At 51.0% G+C, this 23,308-nt stretch overlaps 1 protein-coding gene across 2 annotated transcripts; it reads right to left on the minus strand.

Moving 5' to 3' along the window:
* Positions 1 to 2,396: 2,396 nt before the first annotated feature.
* Positions 2,397 to 23,104, minus strand: GPR156 (G protein-coupled receptor 156). Of its 2 annotated transcripts, XM_066175303.1 has the most exons (12): positions 23,021 to 23,104; positions 21,769 to 21,913; positions 21,530 to 21,674; positions 18,721 to 18,857; positions 16,383 to 16,518; positions 15,392 to 15,502; positions 14,261 to 14,386; positions 13,726 to 13,821; positions 10,701 to 10,937; positions 8,338 to 8,496; positions 6,582 to 7,787; positions 2,397 to 5,223 (listed from the first exon to the last, which is right to left on the minus strand). In XM_066175303.1, the coding sequence occupies exons 3-11, from the start codon at positions 21,632 to 21,634 to the stop codon at positions 6,606 to 6,608; spliced, it is 2,289 nt and encodes a 762-aa protein (XP_066031400.1). In that variant the 5' UTR covers positions 21,635 to 21,674; positions 21,769 to 21,913; positions 23,021 to 23,104; the 3' UTR covers positions 2,397 to 5,223; positions 6,582 to 6,605. The 2 variants fall into 2 exon arrangements, with proteins under 2 accessions (XP_066031400.1, XP_066031399.1); XM_066175302.1 differs by having other exon boundaries at positions 2,397 to 7,787.
* Positions 23,105 to 23,308: the final 204 nt, after the last annotated feature.

Genomic DNA, 23,308 nt, shown 5'->3' on the forward strand with positions numbered 1-23,308 from the left:
CAGCTCAGTCTTTCTTTTATACTCTACAGGTAGGTTGCAAACTTGCAAATCCAAGGAGACAGTGGAAATTTCCCTGTGAGGAAAGCGTGTCTCTCAACACTTCCAGGCATGTTGCGGCAGAACAAAGCTGTGACCCATTCTTTCATCTGCCACCCTAAGGGTAGGAAGATCTTTAGAAGTCAATGTCTCATTTATGACTGTGCATTAGAACGGCCTAATCTAGTCATGGAGAGAAATTATTTTACAATAATCCTGTAAAAGGAGAGACAGAATCTCTGTAGCTCAGCTGCTGGCTGTGCAGGGCTTGGCACCGATCTTGAAATCCGATGAATAATGTTGGAAACTATATTGTTCCTAGATTTCCAGCTGTACTGGAAGGTAGGTGGCCAGTGCAAAACCTACCCTACCTCCTGCTGCTGCTGCAAGATTGATGCTGTCTGGATCAGGGGGAGGATAGCCCAGTTCTATAAAATAAACAGGCCCCTACTGTGTCCAGCATAGAGGTGTCATCTCTCCTTGTAGGATTGTGGCCCCCCTGCAGCCCAGGGTCTGATTGCGTTGCAGGGCACTCATCTTTCCCAGTGGAAAGCTGCAAGACGATTTTTTTATTTAAGTGCTTTACCAGACATACCTCACATGCTTGTGGGGTTGTTTCTAATGCTGTCATTATCTAGAAAAATCTTTGCCTCGTGGTTGAAATCGCATACTTGCTGATGGGGAGCAGGGTTCTTTTCTATTTCTAATTGATGATTGTCAAAGTCCAATTTTTCCAGACGGTGGGAGGATCCTGAGAAAGTGGGATGTTTTTCCTCTGTGTAAAGACACAAATATATGCATGAACATGCACAGAAATAATATTCAATTTACCAAAACCAGCTGTTGTGAACAAACCACCCACATATAGCAACTACTTAAAAGCAAAACATTAGTCTCCCCTGTTAATACTCCACATTGTTGTCTGAACTCCTTCTCCATCTTCTCTGGCCTCTCACTCACTTTTTCAAGAGGGCATTTGGGATTTTCACTGCCATCCAAAACCTGTTGTTTAAGGAAGTTAAAAAGGACCCACCTGGGAGCATAAGTTCTTGTTTTCCGTTCTTTCATAGGTCCTACTGGTCACTCAGGCCTTGCTGGTGAAACACTCAAATCCAGATTTGCGAACATATAGTGAAGAAACCTTGATGAAACTCAGGGAGGTGGCACTTGAATGCCAGGTGCCAGTGAGAGACAGAAGAGACCATGTTTTTTTCTCTCTGAGATGAGCAAAACAGTCAGTAGACTTGTCTCCCAAGCTGTTGACTCCCAAGTTTCCTCCTTGAGAAAATTAGATCCCACGTCATCCTTGGATACACTGTTGTTGGCTTTGTCTGCTTTAAAGGCTTAATTCAGATGCCCTCAGGCAGCTGTAGCTGAAGGCAGTGCGGGCTGGGAGCTTTTTTCCACGAGAAGGCAGTGAGTATTTAGCCCAAAGGTGTTGTACTGAGGCACAGCAGGTACCCAGTAAGGCTGGACTTCCAGGGATAGGAGAGCCTGGCTCCCCCATTGACTGCAGCACGCTCCTATCAGTTATTTGCAGAACTACGAAAATGACCTCACCATTGGAGGGTTGTGCAGAATGGACTGCAGAAGCAGGAGAGGTCTAAATGTGGTTTTGTTACTGGCATGTAAAAGGCTGTAATAGCAAGGAAATTAACTGAGACTTGCCAAAGTGTAGTTCACCATCAACGTAAGATTCACCTGTCAGAGGAAAGGAAGTCTTTATCCACCACCTCTGTTTGGGGGACTAATACCCAACCAAAACCCAGCTGCTTTCAAACAAGGGATTGAATTTGCTGTAATCATGTACAGAGTATCCCACTGTTCATGCATCTGCCTAGCACTGCTGTAAATTCAAGGTGCGATTGCATCAGCTAATATTATTCCTGCCGTTCTCTTTGGTTTGAAATATCACCCGACTCATTTGGGTTAGATACGAGATGCTATTGCCTGGAAACCAGTCACAGCTCCAGAAGGGTGCCTTGCTCATTATATTCACCTTTTCCATTAAATATCCATGCTATTCCTATGTTGGATCATGTCATCGGGACACTGCAGAGGGGTGTGCTTTCATTTTCCCCTTCTGTGAACCCCTTGAGGGGTGCCAGGGGCTTTCTAAGGAACTCAGGTCCTTATGGACTTTCTAAGCCATGGGAAACTACAAGAAATAAAAGCTCTTCATGGTTTCCCCACTCACCAGGCACAGGTGCATCTCTCAGCAATTGCAGGAGGTGTGTTGAAAGGAAACATGCATGAACAGCCCTACTGTGAGATTGTTAACACACTAGTGGTAAATCTAGGACCCAGTGGGTGCTGGGAACCCCAGGACCATTGCAGACTTGCAGAGGAAATGTCAGCTTCCTGATAACCCACAGGAATTTTGCCTGCTTCTGGCCTGCCTTTCTGATGTCCTAACTCCCAATGAGTATTTCTTCTCTCTTCTCAAAGGTGACCATGATCTTGTCCCAGCATCCTGGGCCTCCTGTGCTGCTGCAGGCAGGGAACAGTGTATAGTGCCATCCTCACATGGCTGCCAAGGTAAGGGTGTGACATGGTAGCAATAAAACCAGGGCTCTCCCTCAAAGCCTCCCTGCAGACTGAAAGAGGGATAGGTATAAGCTGCAAGAGAGAACTAAAAATAGACCGTCTCTTCTCAGAGTAGACCAGGGATCCTGGGAAGAAGAGGCCACATTCTTTATTGGCATGTGAGAGAGTAGGTTGGAGAATGGGAAGGAAGAACAGCTACTAACTAGAAGACAGCACTGGCATGAGAACAAGTAGACAAAAATAGGCTATGAAAAAATGTGGGCTGCAAATCAGAAACAAGTTTCCTTCTGTCAAAGTGAAGTTCTTGAATAACCTGCCAAGAAAATTCCCAATGACTTAAGATGGACTGCGATAAATTAACAAGAGGGACTTTATGACTCACTGTTTGTCATTGCTGGGAAATATGATGATGACTAGGAGATCCCTTCTAGCCCCACATTCCTGCTGGTATGGTAACAGAGGAATCTGCGTAGGGTGCAATAAATGCTGAATCACTGAGTGCTTTATCTAGCTGCCTGGCAGGACAAAGTCCCTCATACCCATCCTGTCTGCAAGAACCTCCAGGACAAAAAAAAAAAAAGAAAAAAAAAACTTTATGTAAATGATTGTGGTCTGGCAGCACAAAGCATGCAGCTACGGATGCCTGAGTTAGAAGAAAACCAGCTCAGCTGCAGGCACCTCTACCCAGGGGAAAGGTGGTGGCGTGGGTGTGAAAGCAAGGAACCCCACTGTAAACACTGAGAGGTACACATTCCAAAGTGAATGTGCTCCAGCAGCTTCTAAACACAATCCTAATGAGAGAAAGAAACTCTTGGAACCGTGTGGCAGTGTCCCATGCACTTGCTCAGCCAGGTGTGTGCAGGGATCGATCAGGTCCTTAGGGCATGACCGTGTCATGTAGCAGAAAGTTCCTGCAGTTAACATCAACCACTGAGCCATCCACAGTTCTCCTGCCACGCCAGGATCACAATTCTTTTGATGGTATTTCCCCCTGTCTCCATGGAGTTCCCCAAGCACTTTCTGCCTGAGCACAAGGCCAGCAATCAGGATGCTGATGGGTTTGGTCCCTCACCATGTGGACATCCACAGCTTTGCTGCTCTGGCTGCAAGCACAGACCTTGGGGTAACAGCAGCAGTTAGCAATTCAGCAGTGCAGAGCTGGAAGCAGAGGTCAAGAAGACAGCCCTGAGAAACTGGACAAGGTAACAGATAGGCCTGGTTTCTTGGCTCAGGAAAGTAATGCTGCTCAGGAGGAGAGCACTTCTCCACGGCCCTCATGGCCGCCAGACTCAAGGAAGACTTTTCTGGAGCTTCTTCCAGACCTGTGGAAGTCATGTACAGATGTGAGTGCTCCCTCACCTCCTCAAAACCTGCAGCACGGGCTACTTGGAGTTGTAGGGCCCCTGACTTCTGCTCCCCACCGTGCCACAGGAATGTCTCCACACAGATGTGGCACCACTGTACAGCCACTGTGTCCAGGGATTGCATGGTCTGGTTACTCTCGGCAAAGGACCCCGGAAGGTTCTCAAATACTCATTATTTCTCATAACTACACCCAGTATCAAAGATCAGAGCAAGAGGTTCCCAGAGATCCCAGCAGCTAATGCCAACAAGAGGCAGTGGGGAAACTTCCACACCAATGGTCAGCACTCTCATGCCAGAGAGCCTGTCATAATCTCACTCTGCCATAGCTAACAAGGTTCTTTTCCTCTTTTCCCCCTTTTTTTTTTTTTTTTTTTTTTTTTTTTTTTTTTTTTTTAACCAGGCAGCTGAATCACAATCAAGATCAGTTTTTTTATTTCCTAAGCAGTGGCAAGTTGATGGGGTAACAGAGGCAGACTGAGCCATGGCAGGTGGTTGTAGCACAAGAGCCTCAAAGCTTCCTTGCCTTCCTGCCTCTTGCCAAGGCTCACGAAGCAGGCATGGGGAGAGATCTCATCCTGGCTGTGACATGACCCTTCCCCTAAACAGCCATCAGCAAGGAAAGGGCCCAAAACTGAACACAAGATTGGAGGCGTGATCTCACCAGCGCTGAATACGGGGGGATGACCACTGCCTTGGTCCTGCTGGGCACACTATTTATGACACAAACCACAATGCCCTTGGCCTCCTTTGTAGGTGCATCCATAGGCTATGCAGTTTTCAGGTGGTGGCTGCTGGTCACCGCACAGAAAAGCAACGACCTCAAATTCCAGCAGTGAGTTTCCAAACAAACCCTTGGTTCAAAGTCCTCTGAAGGGTTTTTCTGCATTCACTAGTGGATTTAAAGTTAATTTTTATATCAGCCTCTTCCAGGTGGGTTCATGGTTGATCATTTCCTTTGACTGTGCTGCAGTATTTCCCAGCTCCAGAGCAAAGTGTTATTCGAAACACGTTAGGGGGTGGGGAGAGGTTTTCACCCATATTTAATAGGTCCCTAGAGCGCGCTTGTCTCCCCCCTTGTCCCAGCGTGGCGATGCCGTGGGATGTACTCGGTGTTTGCCGGCACACCCGGCGTGGCAGCAGCAGCACCTGCTGCGAGCGCTGCAGAACTGCAGGCGGCTGGCAGGCGATGGGGACAGAGATCCCGAGTCCCACTGCAGGGAGCCGCCGGGCTCCCGGGTTTGCCCTCCCAGGCCAGAGCCATAAGTGCTCCGACAGCTGTAAAAGAAAAAATGAAAGAGAACGGTTTCTATTAGCAAAAAGTGACCAAAAAAAAAAAAAAAAAAAAAAGGATTAAACTCTGTCTGGGGTGTTTCCTTTTTAAAAGCAAACAGGGGCCGTGGAAATATTGCTCCTCATAAGATTTCTGAGTTTGGTGCTTTGCCCTAGATGCAAGTTTGGAAAACTGCAGAGGCAACGGGAAAAAATGGTGACACCAGTGAAGGGAGAGAGAAGTGAGGGATTTCATCATCATAAAGGGTAATGGAGAGGGCAGTGCTAACATGCTTTGTTCAAAACCAGGTCTGGGATTCCTCTGACACCTGCTCTTTTACTCAAGCCTTTTCCCAGAAAGTTTATATTGCACTGGGCATCAGGTCTCAGCATCCTGAACTCCTGTGGAGGAAACGATAAACTCAAAGGCAATGATAAATATCCCCAAAAAGGCACACACACTGGATTTACTGTTCTTGGTGTTTCTAAGATAAAAATTAAAAAGAACATATTAATTTAATCAAACCTTATTCCAGATTACATCATCCATACAAAGACAGACAGAAGGGCACAAGACCCAGAAATCAAGGTAAAAAAAGAAACCCCTTTTCAGATCCTCCTTTACAATGGCTAGCTTGTCTTTCCCTTCAGCTCTGACCTGAGTCTTACCTACAATGATGCACCTGAAAAACACAAAATGCAAAGACTCCTCCACTGACATCACCTTTGGACTCCATTTTCTCATTCAGATGCTACAAAAACCCCACCAAAACCCCACCAAAAGTTTCCCATGCACATCCCATTCCAAAGTCCTTGCTTTGCCTGGAAGAAGCACACCCCAGGTGAGTGGCAGCCTGCAACTGCTTCTGGTGTCCCTCTCCCATCCCCAGCTGGGGGTGATGCCAGTGGGATGCTCTGCTTGGGCAGCCTCAGGGGAGGGAGTCCTCTGTTGGTCCATATGGAGTGGTGCGCAAGAAGCAATGGCTGTTTCTGAGGCAGGATACTGCTCCCTGCCAGTGTGAATCACGCAGGTCTCAGAGGGAAAGCTCTCTGCGGAGATGAAGTTTGGGCTCTCACAGACCCCCAGCCCCGATTTCCCCACTGCTGGTACCTGGATGGACAGAACTGCTGGCTACCTGTGGGACACAGACTAGCCAGGACAAGGCCACCACCACCTCCCTGAGTGCTGCCAACCCCCTCTCAGCCAAACTCATGCCGCAGGCTGGGGCTGACACTGCAAATCAGAATGGGGCAAGGTTTATTCCCAATCCCCTAATTCCAGAACAAGGCACATTCCCCAGAGAGATGCATGGCTTTAGCACGGCTGAAAACACACAGTGTTTCGGGGCTGGGAGGGCACTTGCCTTTGGGGCAGGGGTGCTCCCAAGTCACACAAAAGTGGGTTTCAGATCGTCTTTGAAATTCACCACAGGCTGGGGCCCGCTGTGGTGCTCTGTCTGGTGATCCTCGCAGTCACTGGGCTCCGTGTCCGTGTCCGTGCTGCTGCTGTCCAGGGAGCCACGTGGGCTCTGGAAGCAAACCTCGCAGCAGGGTCGGTGGCAGCCGTGAAACATCTCCTCAGAGCTGCTGCTGCTGGAGTCAGAGTCTGGGTAATAGTACAGCGAGCGCAGGGAGGGCTCAGCGGGTCCCCTCGGGGCGCCCTGCCACCGCCGCTGCTCCTGCGGGACGCACGAAGAAGCACACTGGGACTCCGGCCATCCCAGCCACCCCTCTGGCTGAAGGCTGGGCTCCCTTGGGATGGCTGGAGGGGATGGTGTTGGGGGGTGAGGGAGTCCTCTGCCAGCCATGTCCCCTCCCGTTCCCTGGGAGTTATGTGCTGACTCCCCACGGCCCCAGCTGCCCACCTCCTTCACCCTGCCGCTGGCACGAGGGGATACGTGTCCAGGGAAGCGTGTGGGGCCAGGGGGCAATGGGATCCTCCGACGATACCTTGCCAGGTAGGGGCTGACGGGTGTGTGGATGCCTGGGTAGCCCTCCTGGCCCACCCGTGTTTCTCCCTGCTCGCCTAAGGTGTCCCGGTGGCCAAGTGGGGGTCCTGCAGATAAGGCTGCGCTGTAGATTTTGCCATCCAGGCTTAACTCTTGCAAGATTTCCCACAGCTTCTCGCTGTTTACATAGCTGACTTTGGGGGCCGACTCCCAGGCTACATCAGCAGAGCTGTCCCGGCCTGGCAGCTGCTCCGGAGGCTGCCCCTGCACTGCAGGTGTCCCAAACTCCTGGACATCTTTCAGGCCACGTTCAGTGCTGTCTCCTGTGTTAAAAAACAGCACCTGAGAGCAAACAGACTCCTGGGTTGCATGTTTCTGGAGGGCCTCAGCATTGCTGCTAAGAGGTGATGTACCCTGCAGGCACGGGGGCTGCCACCCATCCCTCTCCGTCTCCGGGGGGCAGCAGTCCCCTGGTGCATCCCCAGGCTGCCCTGAGCTCCAGGTGCCGAGAGCTGCTGGCAGCGCACGGGGGTCACAGCCGCTCTCCGCAGACATCAGCCTCATCAGCTTCTCCTTGGCGCTGCTCACTTGCTCCTGCAGGCTTTCGATCACGGCGTTTTTCTGTGTCAAACAAATAAGCCTGTCAAGTGTGGGGCGGGCAGAGAGGAAGAAAACGCTGCCAATTTGGAAACAGGCACTGCCAGAAAACAAATCACCCCTCTCTGCATGGCAAGAGCCACACCAGCAGCATGTGTGACCTCAGCCTCCCCTGAGCCCCCCAGAGGTGTGCGTGGGAAGGGGCTCACTGGGCAGGCAGCTCTTCAGGCTGGGGCGTTCCTGCCCATGCGGTGCAGGTGAGGGAGCAGGAGGCTGGGGGGTCTTCTGAGACAGAGCATCTCCCCTCTAAATTAACCATGTTTGACAAGGCTGTGGGAACCAGGCTCTCCTGCGCTCCTCCCAGAGATGTTTTAAGCCCTCCGAAATTATGTCTAAATTGTGGTGCTTTGGAGTGTGACAAAACAAAGGAGCTCTTCCCCCCAGGAAGGAAGAGGCTGGTGAGGGATCACCAGTGTGGACAGGGGTGTAAAGAAGGGCTTCCCACCCGGCAAAGCCTTCAGCCCACAAAGGGAAGGGGAGAAGCTGGAGGAGGAGGGCCGGCAGAGCCCCGTACCTCGGTGAGCAGCCGCTTCATAGAGTTTTTCTCCCCTATGAGCTGGTAGAGCTGCTCCTCGCTGTACACTGAGCGGCAGCTCCTGCTCGGGCTGGTGAAATATTTTGCCATGTGGCTCATGGTTTGGCTTTCTTCTTCAAAGGCTTTCCACTGCTTGAGCTGGGGAGTAGAAGAGGGTGTTATCCACAGAGCCCCAGCCGACACAGCGGGAGGCAGGCACAGCTCAAGCGCGAAGGAGACAAAGGGATGGAGAGGGGGAGACAAAGGCAGGGTGTGACGGGGGAGCAGAGACAGCCAGCCAGAGATGGCTGGGCGAGGGGCTGCAGTGTCACTTGGAGCCTCCCACCCATCTGAGCCCTACCCTGTTCCTGGCTCCAGCTTTTAACGCAGGAGAGGGTCAGTGCCTGGCTGCACTGAGACTGCTGAGCATACTGTAAAAGCCCCCTCCCTCTTCTCCCCACTCCCTGACTCCATGACAGACAAAGACAGTGTCATGCATGCCCCCTTATCACTGAATCACTGGTGACAAGCTGAAAACCAGCAATGTTTAGTATCTGTTTTCTCATCTAGTGCCTGCCTGGAAGCCTTGTGCAGCCCAGCTCCAGCTGTTTATCGATCTCAGATGAGCCATAGAAAACCAAGCCCATTAGGAAATACAAGGTAATGAATTAAAAGATCCAAGTTAAATAAAATGCTCAAGGCCCCAGGCTCCCACAGATAAATGGTACAGGCAGAGTGCAAGTACAGCTCATCAGCTTCTCCACCCTCAGTCCAAGAGATCTGGTGCTTGGCAGAGCATGGCCAGCAGGCCTGGTGCTCACCTGAGGTTTGGATCCTTGCTCCCAAAGGCTGCTCATCTAAGGGCTTGGGGCTCTGCAGTTACACTGCCTCAGCTGAGGCAGGAGGGGACGTCTGGTAATCATCCCAACTGCCCTGCTCAAGCAATGTCAGATGGAGCAGCCTGCTCATGACTGTGTCCAACTGGGCCTTGAGTATCTCCAAGGATGGAGACTCCACAACCTCTCTGGGCATTCTGCTCCAGTGCTTTACAGCTTTGACAGAAAAAACTCCAGCCTTTTCCTTATGCTTAAATAGAATTTCCTGTGTTTCAGTTTGTGCCCATTGTCCCCTGTCCTGTCAGTGGATACCACTGAGAAGAGCCTCCCTCCCCCTTCCCTATCCCACCCCCATCGATATTTATATACATCGCTGAGATCCCCTGAGCCCTCCCTTGCACAGATGTGCTTTCCTCAGCTTCATCTCTTCCTCCCTTTCTCACCTCATGTCCTTGAGCCCAAACATCCCTCCAAACATTCAACTGAGTAAATAACTGTTTCCTCTCCCTCTAACAATGGGAGCATTATTCCCACTAAGGGGGTGGTCAGGCACACCAGGCTGCTCCTGGAGGACACAGGAAGCAGAAGTGCCTCACCTCACCACAAAAGGCTTCCTTTAAACACCTCCACCTCCTTCTCCTCCTCACTTGTGGCAAAGCCCAGCTTCCTTCTCCAAAAGTGCAGAGGAGGACAGCCTCCCCTGGGGACCACCAGCAGCAAAGAAGTCTCTGAGAGTGGCTGGGCCATCTGGATGGTCTGTGCCTGGCATATTCCATGCCTGTCAGTGGAAGGTGCTGGTGCAAGTGGGCACGTGAGGTATGAGGAGAGGACAACTGCACGGAGGACAGATCCCACCACCGACATGGGGCAGGAGGAGGAGAAGGGCAGTGGCTGCCTTGCCTCATGGATGCTGTCTGCGCCGCTGTCACCTGCGGCACGTTCCTGCAGGAGGGTTTCTGAGCAGCAGTGCTGCACTCCTTGGAGACTTTCCAGGATGTAAAGGGGACAAGGGAGAAGAAAACTGGATATAGACTTTTTACAAGGACACAGTGGTAGGACAAAGGAGAATGCCTTTAGACTGAACGAGGGTAGGTTTAGATTAGATGTAAGGAAGAAATTCTTTGCTACGAGAGTGGTGAGACCCTGGAACAGGCTTGCCCAGGGAAGTTGTGGATGGCCCACTCCCTGGAAATGTTTAAGGTCAGGCTGAATGGCACTTCGAGCAATCTGGTCTGGTGGAAGGTTCCCTGCCCACAGCAGGGGTGTTGGAACTACATGATCTTTAGATCCCTTCCAATACAAACAATTCTGTGATTCTTTGAGACTCAGGGAACTTGCCTGGGGAAGCAGCACCACCAGGGTGGGGTGGGGTGGGGCGGGGCTTGGAGAATGAGCTGTGCAGGTGAATCCAAACATTTGGGGGAAAAAAGCAAGAAAGTGAGTGCATTGATGCCCACGGCTGCTGTTGTTAAACTCCAAAAATGTGCCCGTTTCCAGCCAAGTGACAGGACAGAGGTGGCAGCATACCTGTGGGACAAAGATGAAGCAGTTGATCGTGGTCGTACACACAAAGATGCCTCCAGAGGTAAAACCAAACAGCAAATTGTGCCAGGTACGGAAGAAACGGTGAACCAAGCAGATGGTGCCAGCAGCCAAGAAAACGAGGTTGACCCCAACGATGAGTGTCAAGGACTGGTTGACTGGTGAGGAGCTGACGTTGTCGGTCAGACCGGCCAAGTAGGTCCCATATAGCAGGAGGATACTCTGCAAGCAGAAAAAAGAGGTTTCTAGAGTGTGGAAAATTACAGCCTGATGGTGTCAACCCCCACCTCGCACCAAGCCCGGTGAGCTCAGATACACTCAGCACAATCCTAATTAATGCTCTTTGATCTATAATGCAGACCTGGAGCGTGCGGTGGTGACGCTGCAGCAAACACCTGGCATGCTGCTGCAGGCCAGCAGTGGGGCTGGGGACACAGGGCAGGAGTGAGGGTGGTGGTGGGCACAGAGAGTCCCAACCAAAGGGCATGAAGAGCCAAGAGTCAGAGGTGATCAGCAGGTGCTGCCACAGAGCAGGGGATGGCTGGGAGAAATAGTGAAAACCGCCCCTTGGGCAGCCTTTAGCAGGAGAAGCAAAGGCAGACAGATGGGAGGCAGAGGTCCCTGCAGGGATGCAGCAGGGAGTGCCACGAAGGAGCAACAGCATACCTCTGAAGGAGCAGGAAAGGTATCCAGAAGGAATTCAAAGAAGGATGCAGGGAGAAACGGAGGTTTAGACTGAAGGGAAGAGGATGTACTTGGTGCCTCTTTAAATAGCAGTAATTCAGGAAACTACCAGGTGCAATTCTTTTCCCTTCCCTTTGCTGTTTCCTGACTCCAGCAGCAGGGAAGGGCACTAGAAAAATGCTCTGTACACAGAGGCTCTCCCTCCCCCCAGCGCAGAGCAGTTGTTTCAGAGCAGGCTGTCTCACCACCCTGCTCATCAAGGGTCTCATGCACACACTTTTCCAGTGTGTTCAGGATAAAACTACCCAGCAGGATAAGCCTCTCCTTCCCTAGGTGACACTAGCTGCACTCCTTGAATTCCTTGGTGGAGGAAACACCAAGAATCTTTTGCCTGCCTCCATAGAGCTGAGCATGGTCTGCCTTCAGGATCATTGGGAAATACCATCTAACAAAGTCCCATCTCCTGAAAGGATCTAGAATACAGGCAATATGACCTACATTATTCCTATGCTACCCAGTAAGTGTCAGCCTTTTACTAAGAGTCATTGCTATTTGGGCATCAAGAAGTGGTTTGTGATGAAAGATGCAGATGTTTTTTAGACCCTTCTGGACCCCTCTGTGCTGTGGTTGGTTGATGACTGGGATGGCCACTGCCAGGGTTAAGGTCTGGAGGGACACAAGCAAGAGAGGTTCATGTTCAGATCTCTGGTGAGACTCCCAACTTCAGAGCAGCTCACAGTCTCAGGGTGGGGCTGCAAGAGTGAAACCTGCCTTGCTGGGAACTGGGCTGGCACCTGACCCTGCTTTGTGGAATCTGCACTGGATCACAACTGTGTCCACCATGGGGCACCTCCAAACAGCCTAAAGGCAAGCCAACCCCTAATCCCTGAGCAGGGAAAAACCAGCACCAAAGTCCCATTTAAATTCATACAGTCTATCTGGGACACAGTCAACAGCACTGCCTTCTCATAAACTAGGACTCTCAGTAAGCACAGGAATAAGTGGCTTGTTTGTTTGTTTGTTTTAAACTTGAGCAGACTCCTAATTCCAGGCATGTCCTTGGCAAGTCATTTCTGCTCATTGCTCTGTGCCAGTAAAACCAGGATAGTACACTGTGTCTTCCCAAAGGGCTGAGCACATTAATGCTGTGGATGCTGAGAAGTGCTATGTACGCAGAGATAAAGCCTACTCTCATGTTAGTGTAAATTCAGACTAACTCCAGAGAAACCACCAAGGAAGTACTCCATGACCCCCAGTAAGCAGGAAGGAACAGGGCCAGATTCAATGCAACATTAAAAGGATTACCTGAAACGGACAATAGGGATGTTCTATTTCCAAAAGGATTTTGTAAGGGCTGTAGGCAGTGACATTACCTCTCTAAACCCTAACACAAACTGCAGAAAAAATCAGAGGTGGAGACACACCACTGAAAGCCCAGGTAATGCCTGCATTCCCTAACACCAAAGGACTTTTAAGGACAGTCTAGATTAATGACTTTGAAATTAAGTGTAGAAGGACTTGGCTGTGTTGTGAGGTCCCTTTCTGCTCTTTATCCTATGACTCTGGTTAGATGGTCAGTGAGTATTACATTACAGTGAATCACAAAGGAAGTGCCTGTGCTGCATGCAGAGATTCAGCCAGTCCCAAAAAAAGGCTGTGATCTCACGAGCTTCATCCACATCAGCTTTCTGAAATGTGTCCAGCTTCTGCCATACCAGAGACACATGAGACCAGATAATTTCTGTGGTAATTATACCGACATAGTTACATCAGTATAACTAACACTGCTGGAAAAAGACTGGCCATGTGCAGAGATTCACCAGTGAAAGTGCACCTCAGAGGTGTAATTAACCTGATAAGCATCCCGTAAAGGTGGGGACCAAGCACTTGTCATCAGCACCTTCTTGGTTTGAAGTCACAGGACTCCGGGGCTGAGCCACTCGGCGTGCCTTGGCAGTGGCCATTCACTGGCGTCTTTTAGGGAAGGAGTGTGACATAAAGAACAGCAAGACGTGAGTTTCAAGAAGTGAGATGGATGAAGCTCAGGGGGTTGCCAGGAGAGAACTAGAGAATCTGACTGTATGAGCACAGTGTACATAAAGGAGATGGTGAGGCAAGGAGAAAGCAGCTAGGAGGGCTTTCACCCTTCCCAAGATAGGAAGAGCTGGAAATAGGAGGGCTTACGAGACGAAGAGGAGTAGCTGGGATCTGCAGTGGGCATGTAGCTTGGGAGGGCAGCGAAATGACAAGTGCTGCAAAAGAGTTCAGGCTGAAAGACAGGGAGGAGGTGAGATACAATGCAAGAAGCAGTCATGAGGTTACATACCTTAAACCCTAAAATGAGAATGAGCCAAAGATCGGAATAGAGCGATGCACAGGACTGCACCCGGCTCATGGAGCACGTCATGCCTTTCTCTGTTGCCTACAAGGGAAAGGCAGAAGTGAAGGCTGCAGCCTGGCACACACCAATGGGAAGATGCATCTAAGCTGGTCTCCTCTGTAAATTTCTGAAAGGAGAGGTCAACGCTGGTGCTACCAGGGGCAGAAGCTTAAAGCAAGAAGATTTTGGCCTTCTGCTGCCAACAGGGCTGGTTAAACATTTCTCTAATGCAGATGCCTTGGAGCCCTCCTGTGTCATGCAGGTGATCTGCAAAGACCTGGAAATTTTGCAGTGGACTCTCGCCTCTGTAATAGACCAGACGTAAACCAAATCCAGAGTGCCCAGAAGGTTTTCTGTCTCGTTTTTCTTTCTGTTGTTTCTCAAAGACCACCTCCAAATGCCTGGACACCAACCAACTCTGTCCGCAGAGTTCAGATAGGACACAGCAAAACCCTGCACTGCCGCCCCCCCATCCTTTTACCCGCAGTGAGACGCTGAGGCTTCGGAAGCACTGGACTGGGTCAGAGAACACCCATGTCAAAAGCAAGACACTGTCTGCCAGCACCAACGCTGCCACCATGGCCAGCAACTGCAGGTCTTTGATAATCTGCAAACATGCAAAAAGTCAAAGTTACTATGAGAAACAAGTGGACACCAATGACCTCAATCCCCCCTGGGTCCCTTTCTGTGGTTTCTTTCAAGTGATATGTCCATCCTACTACTTCACCCAGAGAGGTGTCCAGCACCTATATTTGAGTTGGCCACAAGATGTCTGTCTTCAACTCCCAGATTCTTGGAGACCTAATCAGGCTTGAGGTCAGCCTGACGGTGTAGATAGCAGGTAAATGCTATGAAAGAAAACAGTTCTTCCAAAAGAAGACTATTATCCCTTATGACCATATCACTAGCAGAGACAAAAAGGGAGGAGAAAAACACCTGTTAGGATCATCATTTTGCAAGTTTAACACAGATTCTAGTGTAAAACAGGAGGCTTTGCTGGTACCCAATTCCTCTGTAAACCCTCTTGTCCCATCTTTCATCTGAGACCTACTTTTTTCACTGCTGGAAAGTGACCACTGAAAGTGCACTTTTTTGTGCACAAATTTCCCATTTCCCTCCCAGTTGCTGAATCCCTGTCCTTAATGTGCTGCAGAGGAGTGCAGAGAGCTCCCTTCTTGCCTTCAAATAGCAGACCAGATCCATCTGGAGATGGCCCTACATCAGATGCTTCTGAGGACACCTGGTTTATTTTCATCCCACCACAACAATCAGCCCAGACCCAAACACAAACACTGGTGTGTAGCGTAATGAAGGCATGTGGCCAATGTAAAATGAGGACATTGCTCAGTGATGGGGCTGAGACTCCACTGGGGAACAGTGCCTGGCAGGACACCCACTTGCCTGTGGAGTGGAAAAGCTCCTGCCTCATTGTGCAGGAATAAACGAAGGCCCATGCCCAGCCAGGTGTGAAACCAGACCTGTGACTGGGACATCGATTCATGTCATGTGCCAGTTTTATCTGCTATCCCACACTGGTTTGGGACTTGCTGGTGTTTGCCCTCCATGGGAAGTCTGCCACCCTCCCTTCCCACCTCAGATGCTGGGTACTCACCACCCGCTTGTCCGGCACCCGCTGGGTGAACACCTTGTAGAGCCGCCAGCTCTTCCCCAGGACAGGACCGAACACCAGGGAGGTCCCCACACACAGCAGGCACAGCCTCACCTGCCAGGGATCACAGCGAGGGGGCTGAAAGGGGCTCACAGGGACACCACACGCCACCCAAGCCTGGGGTGCAGTAAAGATGGCTGGGGATCTGTCTACATTCTTCTGACTTCTGGAGAGTGGTATCAGATACTAGAAAGCTGACCACAGCAATTCAAGGGCAAGTACTCCTCTGTAGGCATGCCTGCTGCCTACCTTTTCCTCCCCATCCCTAGAGACTCTCGTTGGAAGGGCAGGCAGGGAGAGACAAGCAGCTTGTGAGCAGCAGGGGCTCAGAAGGTCCCAGCACCCATAAATCACTTGCTGACACCTCTGTTAATTATCCTCAGCCCAGTGGCTGAGCAGGATGCAGGGTGTGTGCACTGCCCCATGTCCCACTCCCCCACATGGGTGCATGCCCAGTCCTCAATCTGGCAGGGTGGCTGCCTCAGGCCAGGACATGGGGGTTCGTCACACAGGTGAGTGTTTTGAGGAAGATCTGCTCTGCAGCCAAAAAACTCATCCACAGCCTCACAGCACCTGTGTTGTGTCAGGCAGTGGTGGCTGTGTAGAGGATCCCATCTCCCTCTGTGCTCCCCTCTGCCTGCTGCACTTCTCCAAGCCCAGCAACCTGCCTGCCTGCAGGACCTGTCCCCTGGGGATCTGCCTCAAATCCCTTCCTCGGTGCAGATGTGGTTTGCAAAACAGCAAAGGCCTTTCAGACAGAAAATATCTGGTTGCCTTTTGTGTATGTGAAAGCCACAGCCCAGCTGAGCAATGTGGTGGTGACAGGCTGTGGCTGGGACAGAGCATGTACAGATGGCAGCTGGCTGGGAGAGAGCACGTACAAACAGGTCTGTACATGCATCAAGGTGCCCATCCCAGCAAAACCCCTGCTCACCTGAATCAGCTTTTCCATTGAGTCTCCAGATGGCAGGCTCTGCTCCTGAATCCCAAAGAGGTAGGCACTTGTGTAAGTCAAGCCACTGCCCAGCAGGGTCACAATGTTGAGGTTGGGGCTGGACATCTTCACAATCCTCCAGGAAACAAAGCAGGGAATTTGGTGACAGTTACTGAGCATCATGACCTGGCAGCACAGGGGTGAGGGCCCCTTACAGGGATGATGATGGTAACAAGAGATGCTGACACACTGTCCACCCCCAGCCTGAGCTGCTCACCACTGCTCCAAAATTCAGCCATTACTCTGTGGTCCCATCCTCTCCCCTTTCTTGCTGGAGTGCTTCATAATCTTTCAGGTATTCATTTAACCCTATGCCAACACTTCTGCTGCAGAAGGGCAGAGGTGGAAAACCACACCAACACAGCCCAGGGTGACTGTCCCCAGCAGTAAGCTTTGGGTGCAAGAGCTACGTGTGTGCCCCGAGGAACAGGCACTTCCCACTGCTCCTTCCTCTGTGGAGATACCTCCACACTCAGCACAGTCTCAACTTCAGGAAGCCGCCAGCAACGTTCAGGTTACAGTCTCCCCTCTGTAATTTCACCTCATCACTCCTAATCCTGTAACTGTATTCAGGGAGGGGAGAATCAACCCACTGATCTCTCATGACCTGTCACCCTTCCCCAGCAAGCCCATAGAGTGAAAGCTGTACCTCCTGCCATCCCCCCACAATAGCTCTGCCCTTACGATCAGCTGCCAAGTCATGACTTTTCTCTTTCCTCGAGCTCCTTCCTGGCTTGCTGTCTTGCAGTCACAAAGCCTAGGGTTCAACTTGACGCTCTCCCTCCCTGCCTTCCTCACCATGTCTCAGCCCTTGAAGAAAGATATTCACCAGCTCATGCTCTCAGCTGCAGCTGAGGAAAGTCTCCTCTGCCCTCCCAGGTTCAGGAGGCAGACCAGTATTTATTTAGTGTAGAGCAAATAAATAACGCACATTTGTTACAGCACATTTCGAGAACAGCAATTCGAGTGGCCACTGAACTCAACACCACTCAGCAAATGAGGTGCTTCAGACTGGGATGCAGTTGGGATGCAAGTCATGCAGCAGCTGCAGCGCAGCAGGCACAGGGCTCTCAACACAAACCCTTATGGGCAGGACCCTGCCGACTGCACAGTGACTGTCAGGAGCATTAAATTCCTTAAAGCCACCAGGGAAGTCAAACAACATCAGTCCAGGCTGCACTCAGATGTACACCTCTGTGCAAAACAATGGCACATGGAGAGCAAAGGTTTTGCCAGGTGAAGCCTGGTAGAGGGATGTATCCCTGGAGGAGGAAGCAGTTGAGATACCAAGGCACCAATGAGTCTGAGGAGATGGTGGCAAAGGGGCAGCAGAGACACGCAGAATTGCTGAGAAAGGCTCAGCACTGGCTGAGACAGGTTGAGCGATGAGGAACTGTTGAGCCTTCTGCTGGATTTATGCTGCCTTCAGGGGAGCAGGACTTTTTATCACCTCTGTGCAGATTGAGCAGCACCAAAAAAAGTCTACACTTCACCACCAGCTTCTCTCACCAATGAAGATCATGTTCTCCACCCATGCAAGCAACCACCAAGAACAGAAAGGGATATCAATATCTTCAAAGCATGAGTGGCCCAGCAGCAGGAAGGACGTGGTGCACTGTGGCGAGCGTGGTGGTTTTGCTATGGAGCTGTGCTGCTCAGAGCAATGCTCTCAACCATGTGGAGCAGAAATGAGCTCTCTTTTTGCCCACTCTTGTTGATGGTTTTATTGAGCAGCACCTCGAGGATGAGACCATGCATCACTGTCTGTGCCAAAGGGCACCCATAGTCATAGAATCATTAATGTTGGAAAAGACCTCCAACACCATCAAGTGCAACGTTTGCCCAAACACCACTATGAGAACAAAACCACAGCACTAAGTGCCACATCCAGTCCTGAACACTTCCAGAGATGGTTACTCCACCACTTCCCAGGGCAGCCTGTTCCAATGCTTGACAACCCTGTTGCTGAAAAAACTATTCCGAGTATCCAGCCTGAACCTCCGCTGATGCCATTTCCTTTCATCCTGTCTACAGCTCCTTGCCTTGAGGAGGAAAGGAGCAGTCTAAACAGGACTGTCTCCACCAGTGACCAAAACTCTGTGTGATGGAAAAAGCTGTGACATCTCTGCCATTACCCTTGCTTGCCCTGTGCCGCTCCTTCAGGCTTACACTCTCCTGACCCTTAGCTGGTCATCAGCTCAGAGCTCGGTCCTGAAGGAGCCTGACTCCGCTACTCCAGCTCAGGGGAAATCTCCCAGGAGAAGAGGGGTGCCCTTACCTGTTTTTCCTGAAGCGAATTGTGAAGATAAGAAAGAAGAGTGCTAGCAGGACTCCTCCAGTCAGGAATGTCCACACAACTCCCAGGAGACCAGCAGAGAAGGACGGGGAGCTCTTCATACTACGGTCAAAAGATGTCTGCGGGAGGCAAAAGGGATAAGGAAGAAGAGGACATTGCTGGGGCTCTTAGCGAAGGAGGTCCCTACTCCAGCATGATCACTTCCACAGTTATCCTGCGCAGCCAGAAACTACAGCTCCCAGTAAGAAGACACTCCGGCACCAGACCAAGTCCTGCAGGTAGGGCCCCTGAGATGTGTGTGGACAGGACGTGTGCTCTGTCACTTGCTGAGTGCTCAGGAGGACACGGCAGCCCAAGAGCCCTCTTCTTATGGCCAACTGGCAAAATCCATAATGAAGCTGTACAAGTGATTCATAAACCTCAGGCAGCCCTGCCTCTGGGACACGGGAACATGGACAACAGTTCCCCACTGTCTTCTGGAAAGAAATCTTTGGAGAAAGGCCCTGTGGTGCCCCAGTTGGTATCATGCCTCTTTAGATGCTTCTCGGCTCTCACCCTTACCCCTCCCCGCAGCAGACAACTGATCAGCTGGGGGACGTGACTGGGAGCCAGCAGCAGAGCTGCCAGTCAGTGCAGGAGCACAGCAAAGGGAGTGTGACAGTGTTTTCCAGAGGCAGTGACACACCGAGCTGAAATCCACCTGTCTCCCAGCTGGCTGAAAACTAACTTGGTCCCAGGCAGACATCAGCTGAGAACTGGCTTTTGAGGGACACTCCCAAAGCGGGCATGATAGAGGCACCTCTCTCCTTTACACACAAATCACCTTATGGGTTAAAATCTCCATTTAAAAATATTCTCTGCTATCTCCTTATTAACATAAAACAGATAAAATGATCCTACGTGAAACAAGAAACCTTCTTCCGCTGCTGATCTAAAATGCTCCAGCATTTTTAACAGGGTGTGCATGTGTGGGTTACCAAATCTTTTTTTTCCCTTAAAACAAGCATCACTTTAATAAAAGTGCTGGCACATTCCCTTTATGGGGGGAGGGAGGAGAATAGGGTTTCAGCTGGGATCACACACCTCCTCACTAACTTCTCTGGTGCCGAGTTCTTTCTCGGGTATTCCTGCATCCAATTCCTACTGCAGAAGACTACTTTTCCTAACAGCTGACACTGCCCCAAACTCCCAATTTTTACTTCAAGGTCTGAGCTGTTTCTGCTTCCAACCTTGCTAGAAATAAATCTTCAGGCAGAAGAAAGGCATTTGTTTAGAGCCAATGCCTCATGTCCCTCTTCCCCAGCCAGGCTTCATCTCCTCTGGGTGAGCAAGAACGACGCACAGCTTGCAGAATTAAAGCCACCACATAATTCTTGAAACAGAAACGTGTCACAGCCACATGAGCATGGCTGATCTCCAGGCTCCTGGCAGCTCACATGCTGGTGCCACGCTGGTCACAGGGCAACTGGGAAAGGCAAACCCCCGCCTGGGAGAGACATCCAGCTGAGAGCTGCTGCTGCTGCTGGGATACAGCTGCGTGCACATCTCAGCCTCGCTTTGCAGCAGCGTGGAGGGATCCCTGGGGGGATACTCATCTCTGTCCTGAAAACTGCTTCCCACCTCCTCTTCCCTCTTACTATTCCCTGGGGAGTGTTTTGCCTCTCTGGGAAATGAAGACCATACCAGATGGTGGAGATGGTCAGTCCCCTGCTTACACCAGGACTCTGTGCTAAATGACGGGTTTTTACATAGCGAGTCCTTGTACCAGGACACCCTGTGTAAAAATCCCATCATTCAGCACAGATCAGGCCCATCCTCCCTCTTGCCTGGAGTTGACAGGGCTGGTACAAGGCTGTAATGCCATTCTATTTCTGTGTCCTGCCTGCTCGAGCCCAAGGGTAACACCTGGCTTTTGCCACTGAGGTGAGCAGGGCAAACTCAGCATTCTGGGGCTTCTGCAGTTCACACCCAGATGCAACCACCAACAAAATCTTTTCACCTCTGGCTGCTGTCAAAAGTATTCCTGCACCCTATTTCCAGCAACCATCCAGGGATCAGAAACACCCCTATGATCTCCACATTTTTTCTCCCACACACGCTCCCACCTGACTGCTGTTTCCCTGGATGTTGATGCTACTTGAAGTTGATGGAGCGCTTTGTTGGCTGCTGAGCAGAGTAAATCCTGGTCCTGGCAGGGGGAATATTAATTGTAAGCTGGCTGCCAGAGCCAGAGGAGCCAAGCAGCTTACAGTCTTTTAATTAAAGGCCCATGGTCGTGCAGGACATGATGGAGAGCCGAGTGGGCCAAGCCTCTCCATCCAGCAGCCTCACGTGGTCTCAGCTGCAGTTGAGTGCATCCCAGTGTCATTTCTACCATCTTACTGGTGGAGGGGGAATGTACCATTTATTACACATGATGACTTTTAATTAAATCCTGCTCTACTCATATTTTAAAAGCACTTTGAAGTTATGGGGGACAAGGTCAAGGTCAAGGGCAGGTGGGGCCATCTCAGGCCAATCCTGAGCAGCTGCCTGACACATGGGAGGGCTGCTTGACACAACTTAGCTGTCACGGATGCTTTCTCCCCTTCTGGATAACTGCTGGGTGTCACCTGGACTGGGCGTGTCTTGGAGGCCAACCAGGCTACAGTGTGCTGCCTTCAGCCGGACTGGGATTGCTTGGCAGCTGCAAGCCCCTCTTCACCCTTCCCCCAAATCTACTTCTGCAGAGCAGACCTCATGCCCCAGAGCACTCTCCTGCACCCACACATCCCACTGCACCCATACGTACCACTGTCACAGTGCAGAGCTCCTGCAGCGCCCGCTGCTGCTGCTCCTGGCTGCCAAAACTGGAGCTGCCATGGCAGAGCTCAGAGCAGTTGAATCCCGGCTCCATAGCACATCCTCAGCCGTTATCCAGCCGTTCCTTTGCCCTGCTGGAAGGATGAGCTCTGTTGGCTTTCTCCAGCGGGAAGAAGCCTTTGGCACGCATCACTTCCCCCCTGTCAGCAGGGGAAGGTCTGAGCTTACCCAGACTGGTGTGATGCACATCCAGAGCCAGGACAGGGAGTGCCCCCCGCCAGTGTCCCTCAGGGTGTCCTCTGCAGAGAGGAGAGTCAGCTCGGGACCTGGGCTCCCACGGAGCACGGTGGCATCCCAGCACTGCTACACCACCCTGCAAAACAACACCTGTGGAGGGTCACAGTGGCCCCCAGCCTCTATATCTCAGCTGGGAGCTGAAATGAGGTGCTGTGCCGGTCCAAGAAAGAGCATGGCACCCTGAACCCGCTGCATCTTTCCTTTGCAAATGCATTTTCCTGCACTGGAGCAATTTCAGGGTAATTTTGCAAGTACCCTCCTTCTGCTGACAGTGACTGCTTGTTTCACGGAACATCCCTTTCTTCCAGCAAAGAACCCGTGAGTGAAAACAACAACCAACAGCAACAAGTGTTACCATCACTGAACAGGACCCACACCCAGGCCTGGGTGAGCAGAGGGGAAGGTGCTTGAACCCAGCGTTTTGGCTGACTCAGCCCGAGGTGCAGCCTGGCTACCTGAAGAGCTGGCGGTTCATTAGGGAGATTTAGAAGCCTGACACCTCCGTGCTCCCCCTCCCTCCTGGTGCTCTGGCTGCAAGGTATTGTGCCTGCTTGCTCCTGCTCCCTTTGCACCACCTTTGCCTCTATTCCCCCTTTGATTTCTCTTTTTGGTGTGGATTTTAATAGGCCTCATTACCATTTTAGACATGAGGTCATACTTATCCTCAAGCATCCTTACTCAATTACAATTGTCACCAGGTTTAATTAGCTTCCAGTGCACGACCATAAGCAAGTCTCCCGTCGTTAGCAGCTGGGGAGGAAGCACAATAGCTCGCTCCCTATTTGTGCCTAACAACAGGTGGGAGGAAAAAATTATCCCTATCATGCTCCTCGGAGCTGCTCCCTGGCTGAGCATCCCCTGTGCCTGGCCGGTGCTCCATCCTTCCCTGTCACTGCTTCTGACACTTTGATGCCCTCTCCTTCCAACTCCTTTCTTTGGAAAAACTCCTGTCATTATGTGAGCTAAACATGACTAAATTAAAAAGAAGCACAGTCACCAGGACCTGGTCTGAAACTTGATGTTCATCACGGGGCATAATTGGGATTCAAGTGCCAGAAAAGCTAAAGGTGTTGTTCTCAGCTGGAGTGTAAACTGATTTTTCAGCTTTACAGTAGCTGCTTACAAGTCCCAGCCAGAGCACATGAAAGCAAGAGGGCTACTTGTCCAAAATTAGCAGACCCACCTCTGAAGCAATAACCACAGCTCTCCTGCTGGCAGAAGCCTTCGTGTACTGCAGGTCCGAGCACTGTCCTGCCCCTGCCAGAACTTCCCCCAGCGTGAGATCAGCTCGCTGTGTCCTACAAACACAGTACCACACATCAGCCAGACTGAAGATTTTACCCACATGGTGTGTAAAGACATGTTTTTCAAGAGTGTTGGAGCCACCCAGCTCCATCAAGCCTCCTCTGCAGCTTGTAGCAAACCGTGGTGGTGTTTCCCCTCTCCAGCAGGATCATCATCTGGTAGTTTT

The sequence above is a fragment of the Chamaea fasciata genome, unplaced genomic scaffold (assembly GCF_029207755.1).
Source record: "Chamaea fasciata isolate MVZ Bird 193981 ecotype frontalis unplaced genomic scaffold, bChaFas1.0.hap1 SCAF_2, whole genome shotgun sequence".
NCBI classification, from domain to species: Eukaryota; Metazoa; Chordata; class Aves; order Passeriformes; family Sylviidae; genus Chamaea; species Chamaea fasciata.